The following is a 15969-nucleotide window of genomic DNA, read 5'->3' as shown; positions in this document are numbered from 1 at the left end:
AGAAGCGATCCTTAAAATGATTATCAGCTGATGTCTTATCAGAAACTTTGGAGGCCAGAGGCAGTGAGCTAATATTACCATATGATTCAGCAATTTCACTTCCGGGTATATACCCAAAAGAATTAAAAGCAAGGTCTTGAAGAGATATTTGTACCCTTGTTCATAGCAGTGTAACTCACAATAAGTTAAACATGGAAGCAAACCAAGTGTCCATCAACGGACGAATAGATTAGCAAAATGTGGTTTATACATCCAGTGGAATTTTCAGTCTTAAAAAAGAAGGAAATTCCGACATATGCCACAACATGAATGAACCCTGGACATTATATTAAGTGCAATAAACCAGTCTCCAACAGACAAATACTGTATGATTCCACTTATGTGATGTACTTAGAGTAGTCAAAATCATAGAGACAGAAGGTAGAATGGTGGTTGCCATGGGTTGCGGGTCAGAGGGAATGAGGAGTTACTATTTAATGGGCATAGAGTTTTAGTTTTACAAGATGAAAAGAGTTGTAGAGATGACCTGTGGTGATGGTTATATAGCATTATGTATTTATTTAATACCACTGAACTGTATACTTAGTAATGGTCAAGATGGTAAATTTTATGTTATGTATATTTACCATAAGTTAAAAATTGAAAAAATAAATTAAAAATGGATTGTAAACTAAAATATAAAACCTAAAACTATGAAACTCAAAGAAAATAAAGGAAAAAAACATTGTGACCTTGGGTTAGGCAAACATTTTTTTATATAGGACACAAAAAACATGAACTGTGAAAGATAAAAGTGATGAATTTTACTTCATAAAAATTGAAAAGGTCTCTTCCAAAGATACTGGTAAGAGAATGAATGGACAAGCCACAGATGAGTAGAAAATATTTGTGGGAATTCCCTGGTGGTCCAGTGGTTAGGACTCTGCGCTTCTGCTGCAGGGGGCATGGGTTCCATCCCTGGTTGGGGAACTGAGATCTCACATGCCCCTCAGCGTGGCAAAAAAAAAAAAAGGTACACACACACACACATACATATTTGTAAAGCACATATTTGATAAAGGAATATATATATTCATATATGTCTATAAAATATAAATTTTAAAATATACAAAAAGAATTTATAAAAGAATATATCAAATAATATATCAAATCTCTCAAAACTCAATTATAAAAGAAAGAGAAAAAAAATTTTAATGGTTGAAAGAGAGGCCTCACCAAAAAGATAAGGTGAGGTCAAATAAGCACTTGAAAAGATGCTCAACATCATTAGTCATTAGAGAAGTGCTAGTTAAAACCACAGTAAATACCAGTACACATGCATTAGCACAGGTAAAATTTTTACAGACTGACAATACCAAATGATGGTAATGTATGATGCTGAACAACTGAAACTCACATACATTGCTGATGGGAATGCAAAATGGCATAGGAACTTTGGGAAAAAGTATGCCAATTTCTTTTAAAGTTAAACATACACTTAACATACAACCCAGCGATCCCATTTTGGATATTTAGTCAAGATAAATGAAAACATATGTTCATTCAAAACTATGTATGCAAATGTTTACAGCAGTTTTATTTATAGTCACTTAAAACTTGAAACAATCCAGATGTCCTTCAACTGGTGAATGTACAAACAAATGATAAAATATCCATGCAGTGGAATATATTACTCACAATAAAAAGGAATGAACTACTAATACACTCAATAACATAGGTGAATTTCAAATGCAGTATGCAAAGTGAAAGAAATCAGATTTAAAAGGCTGCATACTGTATGATTCTATTTATATACCATTCTGAAATGTGCAAAACTGTAGGAGCAGAAAACAGATCAGTGTTTCCCAGGAGCTGGGAGTAGAAGAAAGGGATTGCTACAAAAGTACACAAGGGAACTTAACTTAAAAAAAAAAAAGTCAGAGGGTAATTTCCAAAGTCCAAAGTTAACTGTGTGTGTGCGTGTGTGTGTGTGCGTGTGTGTGTGTTCATGAACACGGATAAGCATGCATGGTCTTTGCCATAAACTTCCAATTTCATCATCATAAGCTAATATCAAGTGCCTATTTAGAAATGCCTCTTTTTAATTATACGTGGTCAAAAAGACAGATACAAAAAAGTTTGTTTATTGTTTAGAAAAAGAGAAATGAGTTTTTACTTACTTGTAAATCTGAATGAGAAAATGGCTATATTAATTCCAAAAAAGTTTTAAAGGTTCATGCTTCGTAACTTCTTTAGAGACGTTTGAAATTTTGTTGTTGTTGTTAATTTTAGGTTGTTAGGAATTACATTTCCTTTATGTTTAAATGTTTAATTATACCCTAAGGCATACTGCTGCTCCTTGGTCTTTAAAAAATATTTTTTTCTTATTCATTTATACCTTTCCTCTTTCATGTGTACACCTTACTTCTTTGCCATTGTACTTACAGACTTGTTTTATAATTTTCTTTCCTTCCCATAAAACTAATGAACCTTAAACTTCAGAATCACTCACTTACATAGGCCCATTTCAAGGCTCTGGGAAGGACTTTGGCAATTTTCACAATTTTGTGTCCTGTCAGATTTATAGATGTAGGCTACTTTAATCTCAATAGATTGAAAGATCTTTTTTCAGTCCATCATTTATATATATATGCATTTTTATATATATGTATGTATATATACACACAGACGTATATATATATTTGTGTGGTGGTGTTGGGTGTCAGCGAGCATTTTTTGGATCAGGCTAAGACGAAACTGTATTGGGGGTACATTTAGTTTGAGTTTATGTGGTTCTCCGTAATTTCCATTTTTAGGTATTTTTAGGTGATAGCTAGCCATCCCAATGTAGGAATGGCTTCCAGGAATACGCACAGTGCAAGCATGGCAGTTGTACTGCAGTGTGAGCTTGTCCTCTGGCACTCACGCTGGAAGGATATAAGTAATGGAAGACAAGCAAGGTTGAAAGGTACAGAGCCAGAGGATTAATCTGTAAATAATTCCAATTCTTACAGCTCATATATAGCAGAAACTTGATGGAAGTTTTTTCAAATTTGACAATTCCAAAAAATTTTACACAACATGGTAATGATAAGTTATGAACCTGAAAGAAACTTTTAAAAATTATTATTAATAGAAAATAAAATTTGGTCATCCATGCTTGAGTAAAATCTGAATTATCCTATTTCTTTAAAGAAAATATTACAGAGGCAATCAAAGGGTAAGCAGTGGAAAATGTGGGGAAAGCATTATAAATGTGTGTCCAGTTAATTAATAAAAATGTGTTCTTTTCCTGGATTTGGAAACAAGTGTAGGTATTTATAAACTTTTTTTTAAAAATAAATTTACTTTTATTTTTGGCTGCATTGGGTCTTTGTTGCTGTGCACAGGCTTTCTCTGATTGCGGCGAGTGGGAGCTACTCTTCGCTCTGGTGTGCGGGCTTCTCATTGCAGTGGCTTCTCTTGTCGCGGAGCACGGGCTCTAGGCGCGCGGGCTTCAGTAGTTGTGGCACACGGGCTCAGTAGTTGTGGCTCGCGGGCTCTAGAGCGCAGGCTCAGTAGTTGTGGCGCACAGGCTTAGCTACTCCGCGGCATGTGGGATCTTCCCGGACCAGGGCTCGAACCCGTGTCCCCTGCATTGGCAGGCGGATTCTTAACCACTGTGCCACCAGGGAAGCCCCTATAAACTTTTTAAATTGTGAAATTTGTTGTGATTTTTTTCTGAATTGAATTTTTTAAATTACAAAAGCATTATTTGCTTATTATAAACAGATAGACAAAGTACAGGCATACTTCATTTTATTGTGCTTCACTTTACTGTGCTTCTCATATACTGTATTTTTTCATAAATCGAAGGTTCTGGCAACCCTGCATCTAAGCAAGTGTATCAGCACCATTTTTCCAGTGGTATTTGCTCACTTCACGTCTCTGTGTCACACTTGGGTAATTCTCATAATATTTCAAATGTTTTCATTATTATTATAGCTGTTATGGTGTCTGTGATCAGTGATCTTTGATGTTATTATTGTGAAAATATTATGACTCACTGAAGCTGAGACGATGATGGTTAGTATTTTTTAGCAATAAAATATTTTTATTAGGGTATGTACTTTTCTTTTAGACATAATGCTGTTGCACACTTAAGAGACTACAGTATAGTGTAAACATAACTTTTATATACACTGGGAAACCAAAAAATTTGTGTGACTCGCTTTATTGTTATATTCACTTTATTATGGTGGTCTGGAACTGAACCCACAGTATCTCTGAAGTATGCCTCTAAAAACAAAATGGGGGTTAAAAAAAAAGTTTTTACGTCAACCCTTTTAATCCCCACCACCATTACCCCCAAGATTAGCAATGTTATATTTTGCTGCATATTCTTCCAGAGCTGTTTCCATTATTATACAGACATACACATGTACACACACATATACATATACATAATCTTTTGTATCAAACATATTACTCTACAACTTCTGTTTATCATTTATTGTATACCTTTGACATTTTTCTTACTCCATACATATAATCTAACTGCTTCTTAATGAATAGTTGCTTAATAGTCCATGTTTGGCATGACCTACATTTTATTCAACCATTCCCCCAAAATAGTGGACTTTCACATTTTATGCATTTTAGAAACTAAAGATCAGGAAAGAAATGGCTAAGACCTAAAGTCAGGAATGTTTCCTAGTCCCAGAATCTCCTGCTTTTGTACACCATACTCCCCAACACACACACACACACACACACACACACACACACACACACACATATTTGTTCTTTTTACTTCATTAAAAAAAAGCCTCATAGGCCTCTGAAAATTCCTTGGCCTTAGGCACTTAAAAGCTCCCCAGCCCAAGATCTCAAGCTGTCTGACGTCAGCGCAGGCACGCTTAGCTCAGAAGATCTGTTGCCCTAGTGGGCTTTGGGGAGGGAATGCTGGAAATGTGCAGGGTAGAGACTGAAATATGCAACACCCCCTTTTTTAAATTAATAAACTTTATTTTTTAAGAGCAGTTGTAGGTTCTCAGCAAAATTGACTAGAAAGTACAGGGAGTTCCCATATACCCCCTGTCCTCACAAATGCACAACCTCCCACACTATTGAAATTCTGCAACACAATGCACATTTGTACTATCATTGAACTCCATTGACACATCATTATCACCCTATGTCCACAGTTTACATTAGGGGTCACTCTTGGTATTACACATTCTATGGGTTTTGACAAAGGTGCAGTGGCATATATCCACCTTTGTTAGAATAGTTTCACTGCCCTAAAGATTCTCTGTGTTCCACCTAATCATCTCTCCCTCCCCTGTAAGCCCTAGCAACCATTTATCTTTTTAGTGTCTCCATAGTCCCTTTTCAAGAACGTTATTTGGTTGGAATCATATAGTGTTGCCTTTTCATATTAACTTCTTTCACTTAGTTATATGCATTTAAGTTTCCTCCACATTTTTTCATGACTTGATAGTTCTACCATTTTGCATTCCCGCCAGCAATGAATGAGATTTCCTATTGCTCCACATCCTTGTCAGCGTTTGGTGTTGTCAGTGTTTTGGATTTTAGCCATTCTAATAGATGTGTAGTGGTATCTCATTGTTTTAATTTGCAATTCCCTAATGACTTATGATGTCATAAATCATTTCATATGCTTACTTGAAATCTGTATATCTTTCTTGGTGAGATGTCTGTTCAGGTCTTTTGCCATTTTTTTAAAAATATTTATTTATTTATTTTTGGCTGCATTGGGTCTTTGTTGCTGTACGCAGGCTTTTTCTAGTTGTGGGAAGGGGGGGCTACTCTTCGTTGTGGTTTGCGGGCTTCTCGTTGCGGAGCATGGGCTCTAGGTGCGCAGACTTCGGTAGTGGCAGCACGTGGGCTCAGTAGTTGTGGTGCACAGGCTCCACAGCGCAGGCTCAGTAGTTGTGGCGCACGGGCTTAGTTGCTCCGTGGCATGTGGGATCTTCCCGAACCAGGGTTTGAACCCGTGTCCCCTGCATTGGCAGGCAGATTCTCAACCACTGCGCCACCAGGGAAGTCCTGCCATTTTAAAATTGAGTTACTTGTTTTCTTATTCTTGGGTTTTAAGAGTTCTTTGCATATTTTGGATAACAGTCCTTCATTAGTGTGTCTTTTGCAAATATTTTTCTCAGTCTGGGGTTTATCTTTCCATTCTCTTCACATTGTCTTTCAAAGAGCAGAAGTTTTAATTTTAATGAAGTCCATCCAGCTTATCAATTATTTCTTTTATACATCATGCCTTTGGTATTGTATCTAAAAAGTCACCACCATACCATGGTCTAGCAACACTCTACTGCTTCATGAGTAGTGCAAGTGTCTTATATTAACAAAATAATCCTCATTCTTCCCTCTAGTACCTTGTATCATTGCTGTCACTCACTTCAGTTATACATAAGCATATATAGAGAGAGATAATGGAATACACTGTTGCTATTATTTTGAGCAAACTGTGATTTGTTAGATCAATTAAAAATAAGAAAAATAAAAGTTTTTATTTTACTTTCACTCATTCATTCTCCAATTCTCTTGCCTTCTTTATGTAGATCTGATATTCTGACCTATATCATTTTTCTCTTTCTGAAGATCTTCATTTATTTATTCATTTTCTCTTCACAGAGACTTTTATTTTCCTCACTTGGTTCTTTTTTTTTTTTTTAACATCTTTATTGGAGTATAATTGCTTTACAATGGTGTGTTAGTTTCTGCTATATAACAAAGTGAATCAGTTATACATATACGTATGTTCCCATATCTCCTCCCTCTTGCGTCTCCCTCCCACCCTCCCTATCCCACCCCTCCAGGTAGTCACAAAGCACCGAGCTGATCTCCCTGTGCCATGTGGCTGCTTCCCACTAGCTATCTATTTTACATTTGGTAGTGTATATCTGTCCATGCCACTGTCTCACTTCGTCCCAGTGAAGATCTTCATTTAATATTTCTTGCAAAGCAGGTCTTATGAACAAATCCCCTCAATTTTTGTTTGTCTGAGAAAGTCTTTGTTTCACCTTGAATTTTGATGGATAATTTTGCAGGATACAGAATTCTAGGGTGGTGGGGTTTTCTCTGAACACTTTAAATATTTTACTCTACTCTCTTCTTGCTTTCGTTTCAGAGGAGAAGTTATATATAATTCCTGTTTTTGCTCCCATATATGTAAGGTGTTTTATTTTATTTCCTGACTTCTTTCAATGTTTTTCCCTTATTTTTGATTTTCTGAAGTTTGAATGTGGTATGCTTGGGTGTGGTTTTTTGGGTGTTTATCCTGCTTGATATTCTCTGAGCTTTCTGGATTTGTGGTTTGGTATCTGACATTAACTAGGGGAAATTTTCAGTCATTATTATTTCACTTATAACTTTCATGATTATGAGTCTGGGGCTGACAATTGAGAGAGTATGAGATAATAGGAAGAGAAACTGATAACTAATTTCCCATATTTAGTGATGTTTTATGACTATCATCTAATCTCATAAAACTGATAAAGCATGAGAGACTCCTGGTTTAGGATCGTATTTCCAAGCTGAATTTTTTTTTTTTAATTTATTTATATTTTTATTTTTGGCTGTGTTGGGTCTTCGTTTCTGTGCAAGGGCTTTCTCCAGTTGCGGCGAGTGGGGGCCACTCTTCATCGCGGTGAGCGGGCCTCTCACTGTCGCGGCCTCTCCCGTTGCGGAGCACAGGCTCCAGACGCGCAGGCTCAGTAGTTGTGGCTCACGGGCTTAGCCGCTCCGCGGCATGTGGGATCTTCCCAGACCAGGGCTCAAACCCGTGTCCCCTGCATTGGCAGGCAGATTCTTAACCACTGCGCCACCAGGGAAGCCCACCAAGCTGAATTTTTAAGAACACTTAAAAACCATAAGAGGGACTTCCCTGGTGGTCCAGTGGGTAAGATTCCATGCTCCCAAGGCAGGGGTCCTGGGTTCGATCCCTGGTCAGGGAACTAGATCCCACATGCATACCGCAACTAAGAGTTTGCATGCAGCAACTAAGAGTCTGCATGCCACAACTAAGAACTCTGCATGCCGCAACTAAGAAGTCTGCATGCTGCAACTAAGAAGTCCACATGCTGCTACTAAAAAAGATCCTGGGGACTTCCCTGGTGGTCCAGTGGCAAAAAGTCCGCCTTACAATGCAGAGGACGCAGGTTTGATCCCTGGTCAAGGAACTACGATCCCACATGCCATGTGGCAAGTATGCCCACACGCCGCAACTGGAGCCCACGTGCTGCAAACTACAGAGCCCATGTGCTCTGGAACCTGTGCACCACAGCTACAGAGGCCACGTGCCCTGGAGCCTGCCTGCCACAGCTAGAGAAGAGAAAACCCGCACACCACAACCAGAGAGAAGCCCACGCACTGCAACAAAGAGCCTGTATGCCACAACTAAGACCCGACACAGACAAAAATAAAATAAATAAATAAATAAATAATAAATCTTTAAAAAAAAAAAAAAGATCCTGCATACTGCAATGAAGACCTAGTGCAGCCAAAAAATAAATAAATAAACAAATAAATAAATCTTAAAAATAATGTAAGAGTTTATGGTATTGGAAGAGGGAAACATCATTGCTCATATTTTTCTTGAAAGTTTTTAAGGAAGGGAATAATATAATTTGCATTTTAGAAACTCAACTTAGTGTTGTGTGGGAGCAATTAGAAGGTAGGAGATGGAGTAATTCGTAACTACCAACGTGCCTTGTTGTACACCTATCCAGGTAAAGAGAAATTGACTGTATGAGGAGTTCTGTTTAATACCTTTTTTTAGCCTATGAGCTATTTCTTCACATTTTATTTGTGGTAAGAGTCACTGTTCTGCCATCTTTGTAGCTATGTTGTACTGCATGTCATGTTACATTTACCTTCATAATACTTACAGTTTTCTAATTTAAGGCATTTAAGATCTTGTGCATTCATCTTCCTCAAATGTTGTGGGGGTTTTGTTTGTTCGTTTACTTTATTTGGTCTTTATTGCTCCTTATGGGCTTTTATTTATTTACTTTGTGTTAAAGATTGACATGCACAAATATTAAATAACTTTTTTTCTCAGAACTTAGTCTTACATATATAGTACATAATATGTGTAAATGACCATAATAAGAGCAGGGAAGTAGTAGTATTGTAGAGCAGTGTTTCTCAACCCTATTGACCTAATGCCCACGTCTTGTAATAAATATTGTGTAATGCTCCCCTAATACTGAAACAAAATACATAGATATAATAATCTATGTCTACTGGTAATTTTTTAAAAAACTAATACAACCCAGCATAACACAGGGGAAAAATTAAAATTATGCAAACTAAAATAAAATAATATGTACTTTTGAATGTAAATAGATAGGAGCTTTTCCATTTGTAATTTTCTTGTTTCTAGTTGTGGTCTTTTCCACCTAGAGAAGTTCCTTTAGCATTTGTTGCAAAGCTGGTCTGGTGGTGCTAAATTCTCTTAGCTTTTGCTTGTCTATAAATCTTTTGATTTTGTATTTTCTTGATTTGTGCCTCTATTCTTTTTCTGAGATGTTGTATCATCTGTACTATCATTACTCTGAATTCTTTTTCAGGTAGATTGACTCTCTCCACTTCACTTAGTTGTTCTTCTGGGGTTTTGTCTTGTTCCTTCATCTGGGACATATTCCTCTGCTGTCTCATTTTGTCAGACTTTTTGTGATTGTGGTTTCCGTTCCACAGGCTGCAGGGTTATAGTTCTTCTTGCTTCTGCTGTCTGCCCCCTCATGGATGAGGCTGTCTAAGAGGCTTTGCAGGCTTCCTGCGGGGAGGGACTGGTGCCTGCCCACTGGTGGGTGGAGCTGGTTCTTGTCCCTCTGGTGGGCAGAGCCATGTCAGGGGGTGTGTTTTTTGGGAAGCTGTGTGCTTAGAAGACTTTAAGCAGCCTGTCTGCTGATGGGTGGGGCTGTGTTCCCACCCTGTTGGTTGTTTGGCCTGAGGCGTCCCAGCACTGGAGCCTGCAGACTGTTGGCTGGGGCCAGGTCTTGGTGAGAAAATGGTGGCCTCCAGGAGGGTTCACACCAATGAGTACTTCTCAGAACTACCGCCACCCGTGTCCTTGTCCCCACAGTGAGCCACAGCTGCTCCCCGCCTTCGCAGGAGACCTTCCAATACTAGCAAATAAGTCTGGCCCAGTCTCTTATGAGGTCACTGATTTTTTCCCCTGGGTCCTGGTACGCACGAGACCCTGTGTGTGCTCTCCAAGACTGAAGTTTCTGTTTCCCCTAGTCCTGTGGAATTCCTGCAGTCAAACCCCACTGACCTTCAAAGCCAGATTCTCTGGCTGGGGAGCCTGACGTGGGGCTCAGAACTTTCACTCCTGTGGGAGAATTTCTGTGGTATAATTATGTTCCAGCTTGTGGGTTGCCCATCTGGCATGTATGGAATTTGATTTTATCACAGTTGTGCCCCTCCTACGTCTCGTTGTGGCTTCTTCTTTGTCTTTGGATGTGGGGTATCTTTTTGGGTAGGTTCCAACGTTTTTTTGTCAATGGTTGTTCAGCAGTTAGTTGTGATTTTGGTGTTTCTTTAAGAAGAGGTGAGCTCACATCCTTCTACTCCACCATCTTGTCTGTATAATCGTTAGACAGGAATGACTACACTGGAAGTCAGTTTTAAAAAGAGTGAAATAAGTATATTTATATACTGGATTTTATTGAATCTAAGACAACCTTGATTATAATATGCAGTATTATTTTACATACCACTAAGGGAAGAACTGCTATAATTAAACTAATAGATCTCTGTGAATTTCAGAGATATTAAAGGGGGGAATCTGAATCATAAAATTGATGAAAGTTGATGTCTGTATGGAATCATTATAAACACTTGCTCTACAAATACAAGCTAATATAGCTGTGTGTGTTTGCAAGGCAGCTACTTCAGTGTCACTGTTGCCAGTGACATGATTCTCCAAAGTGGCAAACAACTTTGGGTTAATTTTCTAATAGAGCAAAGTACAATATTCTTTTGCGTTAACAGCATTTATAGTTCCTAGAAAATCCATTTTATATTAAAACTGTACCAAAAATACTTTGTCCTTACAACCCTGATTCTTGATTCTTACTGCCTTCTCTTAAACATAAAACAGCAGCTTCATGACTTTAACCCTGCTCTTGTCTTTACATTTTTGTTCTGTTTCTGGACTACAGAGGCATTTACCTTGTCTTTATCCCCAAATGTGGATTTTTGTTTTCTCTTTATATTTTACCTATCCTGAGTTTGAAGCAAAGAGGATAAATCAAAGCCTGAACTTACTGACCCTGTTTGCTTGGAAGTCTTTTTATTTGAAGTTTTAAAACTATTGCATGTGTCACTTTGATTTTTTAAAAATTCATTAAGAATATAGTTCTAAAATAAAAACCAGCAGCTAAATGCTATAGGCAGCCATCTATACAAAAGTAAGTTTGAGTGGCTACAATAAAAGTAGATGGTGAATAGCTCCTATTAGGGAAAGACTGGTCACCTTTCTTTATTCACAGTGTGCTTCATTCTTCCCAACATCAAGTAACAACATGCTATAAGGTCCCACTTCTAATGTTATTTAACACAACAAGTAAAATAACATTAGGACTTAACATCTGAAATAAATGGTAACTTAAGCAAACAAAATTGTTAATAGAAACAAATGAAAAGACAGCCCACAGAATAGGAGAAATTGTTTGTAAATCATACATTTTATAAGGGACTTGTATCTAGATATATTAAGAATTCGTACAACTCAGTATGACAACCAAATTCAAAAATGGGTGAAGTATTTGAATAGACATTTCTCCAACAAAGACATACAAATGGCCAATGAGCACATGAAAAAAAAATGCTTGACATCATTAGTCATCAGAGAAATAGAAATCGAAACCTCAGTGAGATACCACTTCATACCCACTAGCATGGCTAAACTCAAAAAGTCACATAACAAGTGTTGATGAAGATATGGAGAAATTGGAATCCTTGAACACTGCTGGTTGGAATGTAAACTGGTCTAGCTACTTTGGAAAACAGTCTAGCACTTCCTCAAATGATTAAACATAGAATTACTGTGCAAGCCAGCTATTCAACTCCTAGGTATATACCCAAGAGAAATATGTCCACAAAAAAACTTGTACATGACTTTGATAGCAGCATTGTTTATAAAAGCCCAAAGTTGGAAACAACCCAAATGTCTATCAACAGATAAATGAATAAACAAAATGTGGTATATCCATACAATGGAATATTATTTGCTACAACATGGATGAATCTTGCAAATATTATGCTAAGTAATAGAAGCTAGTCACAAAAGACTGTACAGTGCTGTATGATTCCATATATATGAAAATTCAGAATAGGAAAATCTTTAGAGACAGAAAATAGGTTAATGGTTGCTTAGGGCTGGGTAGACAGGACAGCGGTTAAGGGAGTGATAGCTAAAGGTTTATGAGGTTCCTTCTTTTTCTTTTTTTTTTTCTTAATAAATTTACTTGTTTTATTTATTTATTTTTGGCTGCGTTGGGTCTTCGTTGCTATGTGCAGGCTTTCTCTAGTTGGGGCAAGCGGGGGCTACTCTTCATTGTGGTGTGCAGGCTTCTCATTGCAGTGACTTCTCGTTGCGGAGCATGGGCTCTAGGCACACGGGCTTCAGTAGTTGTGGCTCGCGGGCTCTAGAGCGCAGGCTCAGTAGTTGTGGCGCACGGGCTTAGTTGCTCCGCGGCATGTGGGATCTTCCCGGACCAGGGCTCGAACCCGTGTCCCCTGCATTGGCAGGCGGATTCTTAACCACTGCGCCACCGGGAAAGCCCGAGGTTCCTTCTTGAGATGATGAAAATGTTCTAAAATTTACTGTGATGGTGGTAGTTGCACATATCTGTGAATATACTAGAAACCGTTATTGAATTGTACACTTTAAGTGGGTGAATTGTATGGAATTATGAATTATATCTTTGTAAAGCTGTTTTTAACAAAGAATAGGATATTCCAAAAAGTATGTGTAATTTACATTAAATTTAAGGGGAAGAGACCAAGTGTTTACAGGTGGCATCTCTTAGCCCTCCCTCCCCTTCTCATTTGCCTTTTGCACCCCAAACTTGAGTCTGGGGGTTCAGAAGCATGTGGTGTTGCCAACACTCTTTAAAGTCAATACCACCTCAAGGGGTCTGACTCCAGCTAAAAGAGAAGGAGTGAGGATTAGGGAGGGTGGATGAAAGGATTTCTCTAAACCATCATTTACACCAAGCATAGGGCTTGCAATCAACCAGTGGCAAAGCACCCAGGAGGCAACTGGCTACAAAAGCTTCTCTCAATAGAGTGCCTTCTCCTGGAGGGGTGAAGAAACCTCACTGTTACAGGCCTGGTACGGGTCGTGTGTGGCATCTGAAATTAGATGGCTCCGACTTCAAAACAGACCTGTGCACGTGGTGCTCAACTATTTTGTGCTCTGCAGGAGGCAAGTGAGGCCTATGTGGTTAGCCTGTGTGACAACACCTGTGCGCTGTCTGTACCAAAGTGGAATAATTGTGCCAAAAGACCTCCACTTAGCATGTTGTACACTTGCCCAATGTGTTGCAAAGGTGGAGAATGTGCTTAAGAATTCATTTTAATGGCAGCAAAAAAAGACCCAACATCTTTTCCTCATTTTCTGTAGTCCTAAACATTAGATTTTTTTCCTGTTCAGTTTTTTTTTCCAGTTTTATTAAGATATAATTGACAAAAATTAGATTTTTTTTTCTTTTTTTTTTTTACCGTGAGGTCAAAATGTACTTAAGTATCTTGATTGTGAATGGAAAAATAGGTGACAGAATCGGTTATTGGCAAGTATTTTTCCATTTTCATTAGTGTATAAAGTTTTAATATAAATATGGAGACATAAAGCATTAAAGGAAGTCAAAATATTTCAATAGACAAGTTTCAGTAATTCAATTTATAACAATTATAACTAAACCTATTAAATTTTTTACAGTGCCAGCCCTTAGTTTTTTAAAACAAATACATTTCTTATTGATGACAACTAAGTGTTGTCTGTCATTTTATCATACAGTAGTTCCATCCATTCACTATACTTTTCTAATCAATTCTACATGCAAATACATGATTTTAATGTTTTTGGTACTATTGCTGTATGTTTGCTATAAAATACATTAAACTAAAAAAAAAATCAATGTCAGCCAAGTTCCAGGTTTCTCAAAATGACACTGTTTGCATTATATACCACCAGATCCCACTAAAATGAATAGTTATTTAATTTTTAATATTAGTAATTATAATACAACCTAACAGGAATTTTTCCTTTGTTAATTATTCTCTAGTAGCTATTTTTAGTAGTATTGGCCCCTGGAAGATGATTGGGAATTTTGTGGATTTGTGTGGGGTTGTCACAATGATTCAGGGATGCTATTAGGCCAGCTGTCCTGATGCCTAAGTTCAGTAGGTCCAGTAGATTTAATACCTACCCCAGTGCTTGGTGCTTCCAACTCCTGATCTTCTCAGAGATCTAGAGGATAAGTTCCCTACTGCAAACATTTTAAGTTGTAGCTTACTTTCTTTTGTCGGGTCAGCTACCGCTTGTCTGTCTGACTTACAAACGTTTGTTGAAACCACTTATCCTCTGATGTTTTCTCTCCCATCTCTCTTTCATAGTGCATTTGTACCTTTTTTTTTTTTTCCTTTGCTGTCAATCCAGTGGTTCGAAGGAAGAAGAGATCACCAAGTGATCTATCTGCTCTGCTTAACAGTTCAATGGGAGATAATATTGCCTCCTAGAATTTGTGGAAATCATTTTAGCTGGTTTTGTTTGTTACGTATACTGGCTGGTGTACTTGCAGTTAGTGCTTATTTAGGGCTAGATCTGCAAAACACACTGCCACGTGTGAGGTCATCCAAAATGCCAGTGGTATTCAGAGTTATCAGTTCATCCCACCCTTTTATTAACTCAGTATAAACACTATGTTTAAGCACTAACATTTACTACAGCTGAGAGTAATGTGTGATCTTATTCATTACTATTTCTAAAGCTGAGCTTTTTGAAACTAATTTGCATTCAAAAATAAAAGTAAAGGGCCTTCCCTGGCAGTCCAGTGGTTAAGACTTCGCCTTCCAATGCAGAGGGAGCGGGTTCGATCCCTGGTCAGGGAGCTAATAAGATCCCACATGCCTCGCGGCCAAAAACAACAAAATGTAAAAACAGAAGCAATATTGTAACAAATTCAGTAAAGACTTTAAAAATGGTCCACATCAACAACAACAAAAAATCTTAAAAGAAAAAAAAGAAAGAAACAGCATCATGGCTCCTTATCATTAAAAGGAAGAACACACTGGATAAATTGTTTTCTTACTCTAAAGTTCAGCTTTGCTACATGTGTTTTCTTTATATTAACAGATATTTTGGTAAAAGACCTCAGTGGGATTGCAGAGGGGCATCAAATCTTAATGAACTTCATCAGCTATTAAGTGACATAATGATTAGAAGATTAAAGGCTGAAGTTTTAACCCAGCTGCCCCCTAAAATCAGACAGCGTATTCCATTTGATCTTCCATCAGCAGCAGCCAAGGTGAGAACCTGTGTTTGATTGAGAGTCTTATTTGAAATCATTTTAAATTATACTGTGAAAGATAGCACATATTTCATATTTCACAGAAGGAAAAGTCCACTTTCTTAAAATAGGTTTAATTAATAGAGCCATATGAATTGGCTTTGTATCATTTCAAGAAGAGAGCAGGAAGAATTTAAATTTAGTCATCAAATAATGTGAAAAGATTTAATATCTTAGTCATTAAAAAATATATTTCTGCTAAATAGAGAAAAAAAGCACTTCAATTGCAACATAGACTTAGTATTAAGAATTCTAAGGGAGACGCAAGAGGGAAGAGGTATGGGGAACATATGTATATGTATAACTGATTCACTTTGTTATAAAGCAGAAACTAACACACCATTGTAAAGCAATTATACTCCAATAAAGATGTTAAAAAAAAAATTCTAAGTAT

General features: G+C 37.5%; 1 protein-coding gene across 5 annotated transcripts in view; it reads left to right on the top strand.

The window, feature by feature from the left end:
• The window catches only part of ZRANB3 (zinc finger RANBP2-type containing 3), a 263410-nt gene that overhangs the window by 169388 nt on the left and 78053 nt on the right, over positions 1 to 15969 (top strand). For all 5 annotated transcript variants that reach the window (XM_061183470.1, XM_061183452.1, XM_061183461.1 and 2 more), the window contains one exon: positions 15362 to 15533. In XM_061183470.1, coding sequence (XP_061039453.1) covers positions 15362 to 15533 — 172 coding nt within the window. The remainder of the gene's footprint in view (positions 1 to 15361; positions 15534 to 15969) is intronic.

This window comes from Eubalaena glacialis, chromosome 1 (assembly GCF_028564815.1).
Source record: "Eubalaena glacialis isolate mEubGla1 chromosome 1, mEubGla1.1.hap2.+ XY, whole genome shotgun sequence".
Taxonomy (NCBI): Eukaryota; Metazoa; Chordata; class Mammalia; order Artiodactyla; family Balaenidae; genus Eubalaena; species Eubalaena glacialis.
This window is presented reverse-complemented; position numbering and strand designations above follow the sequence as displayed.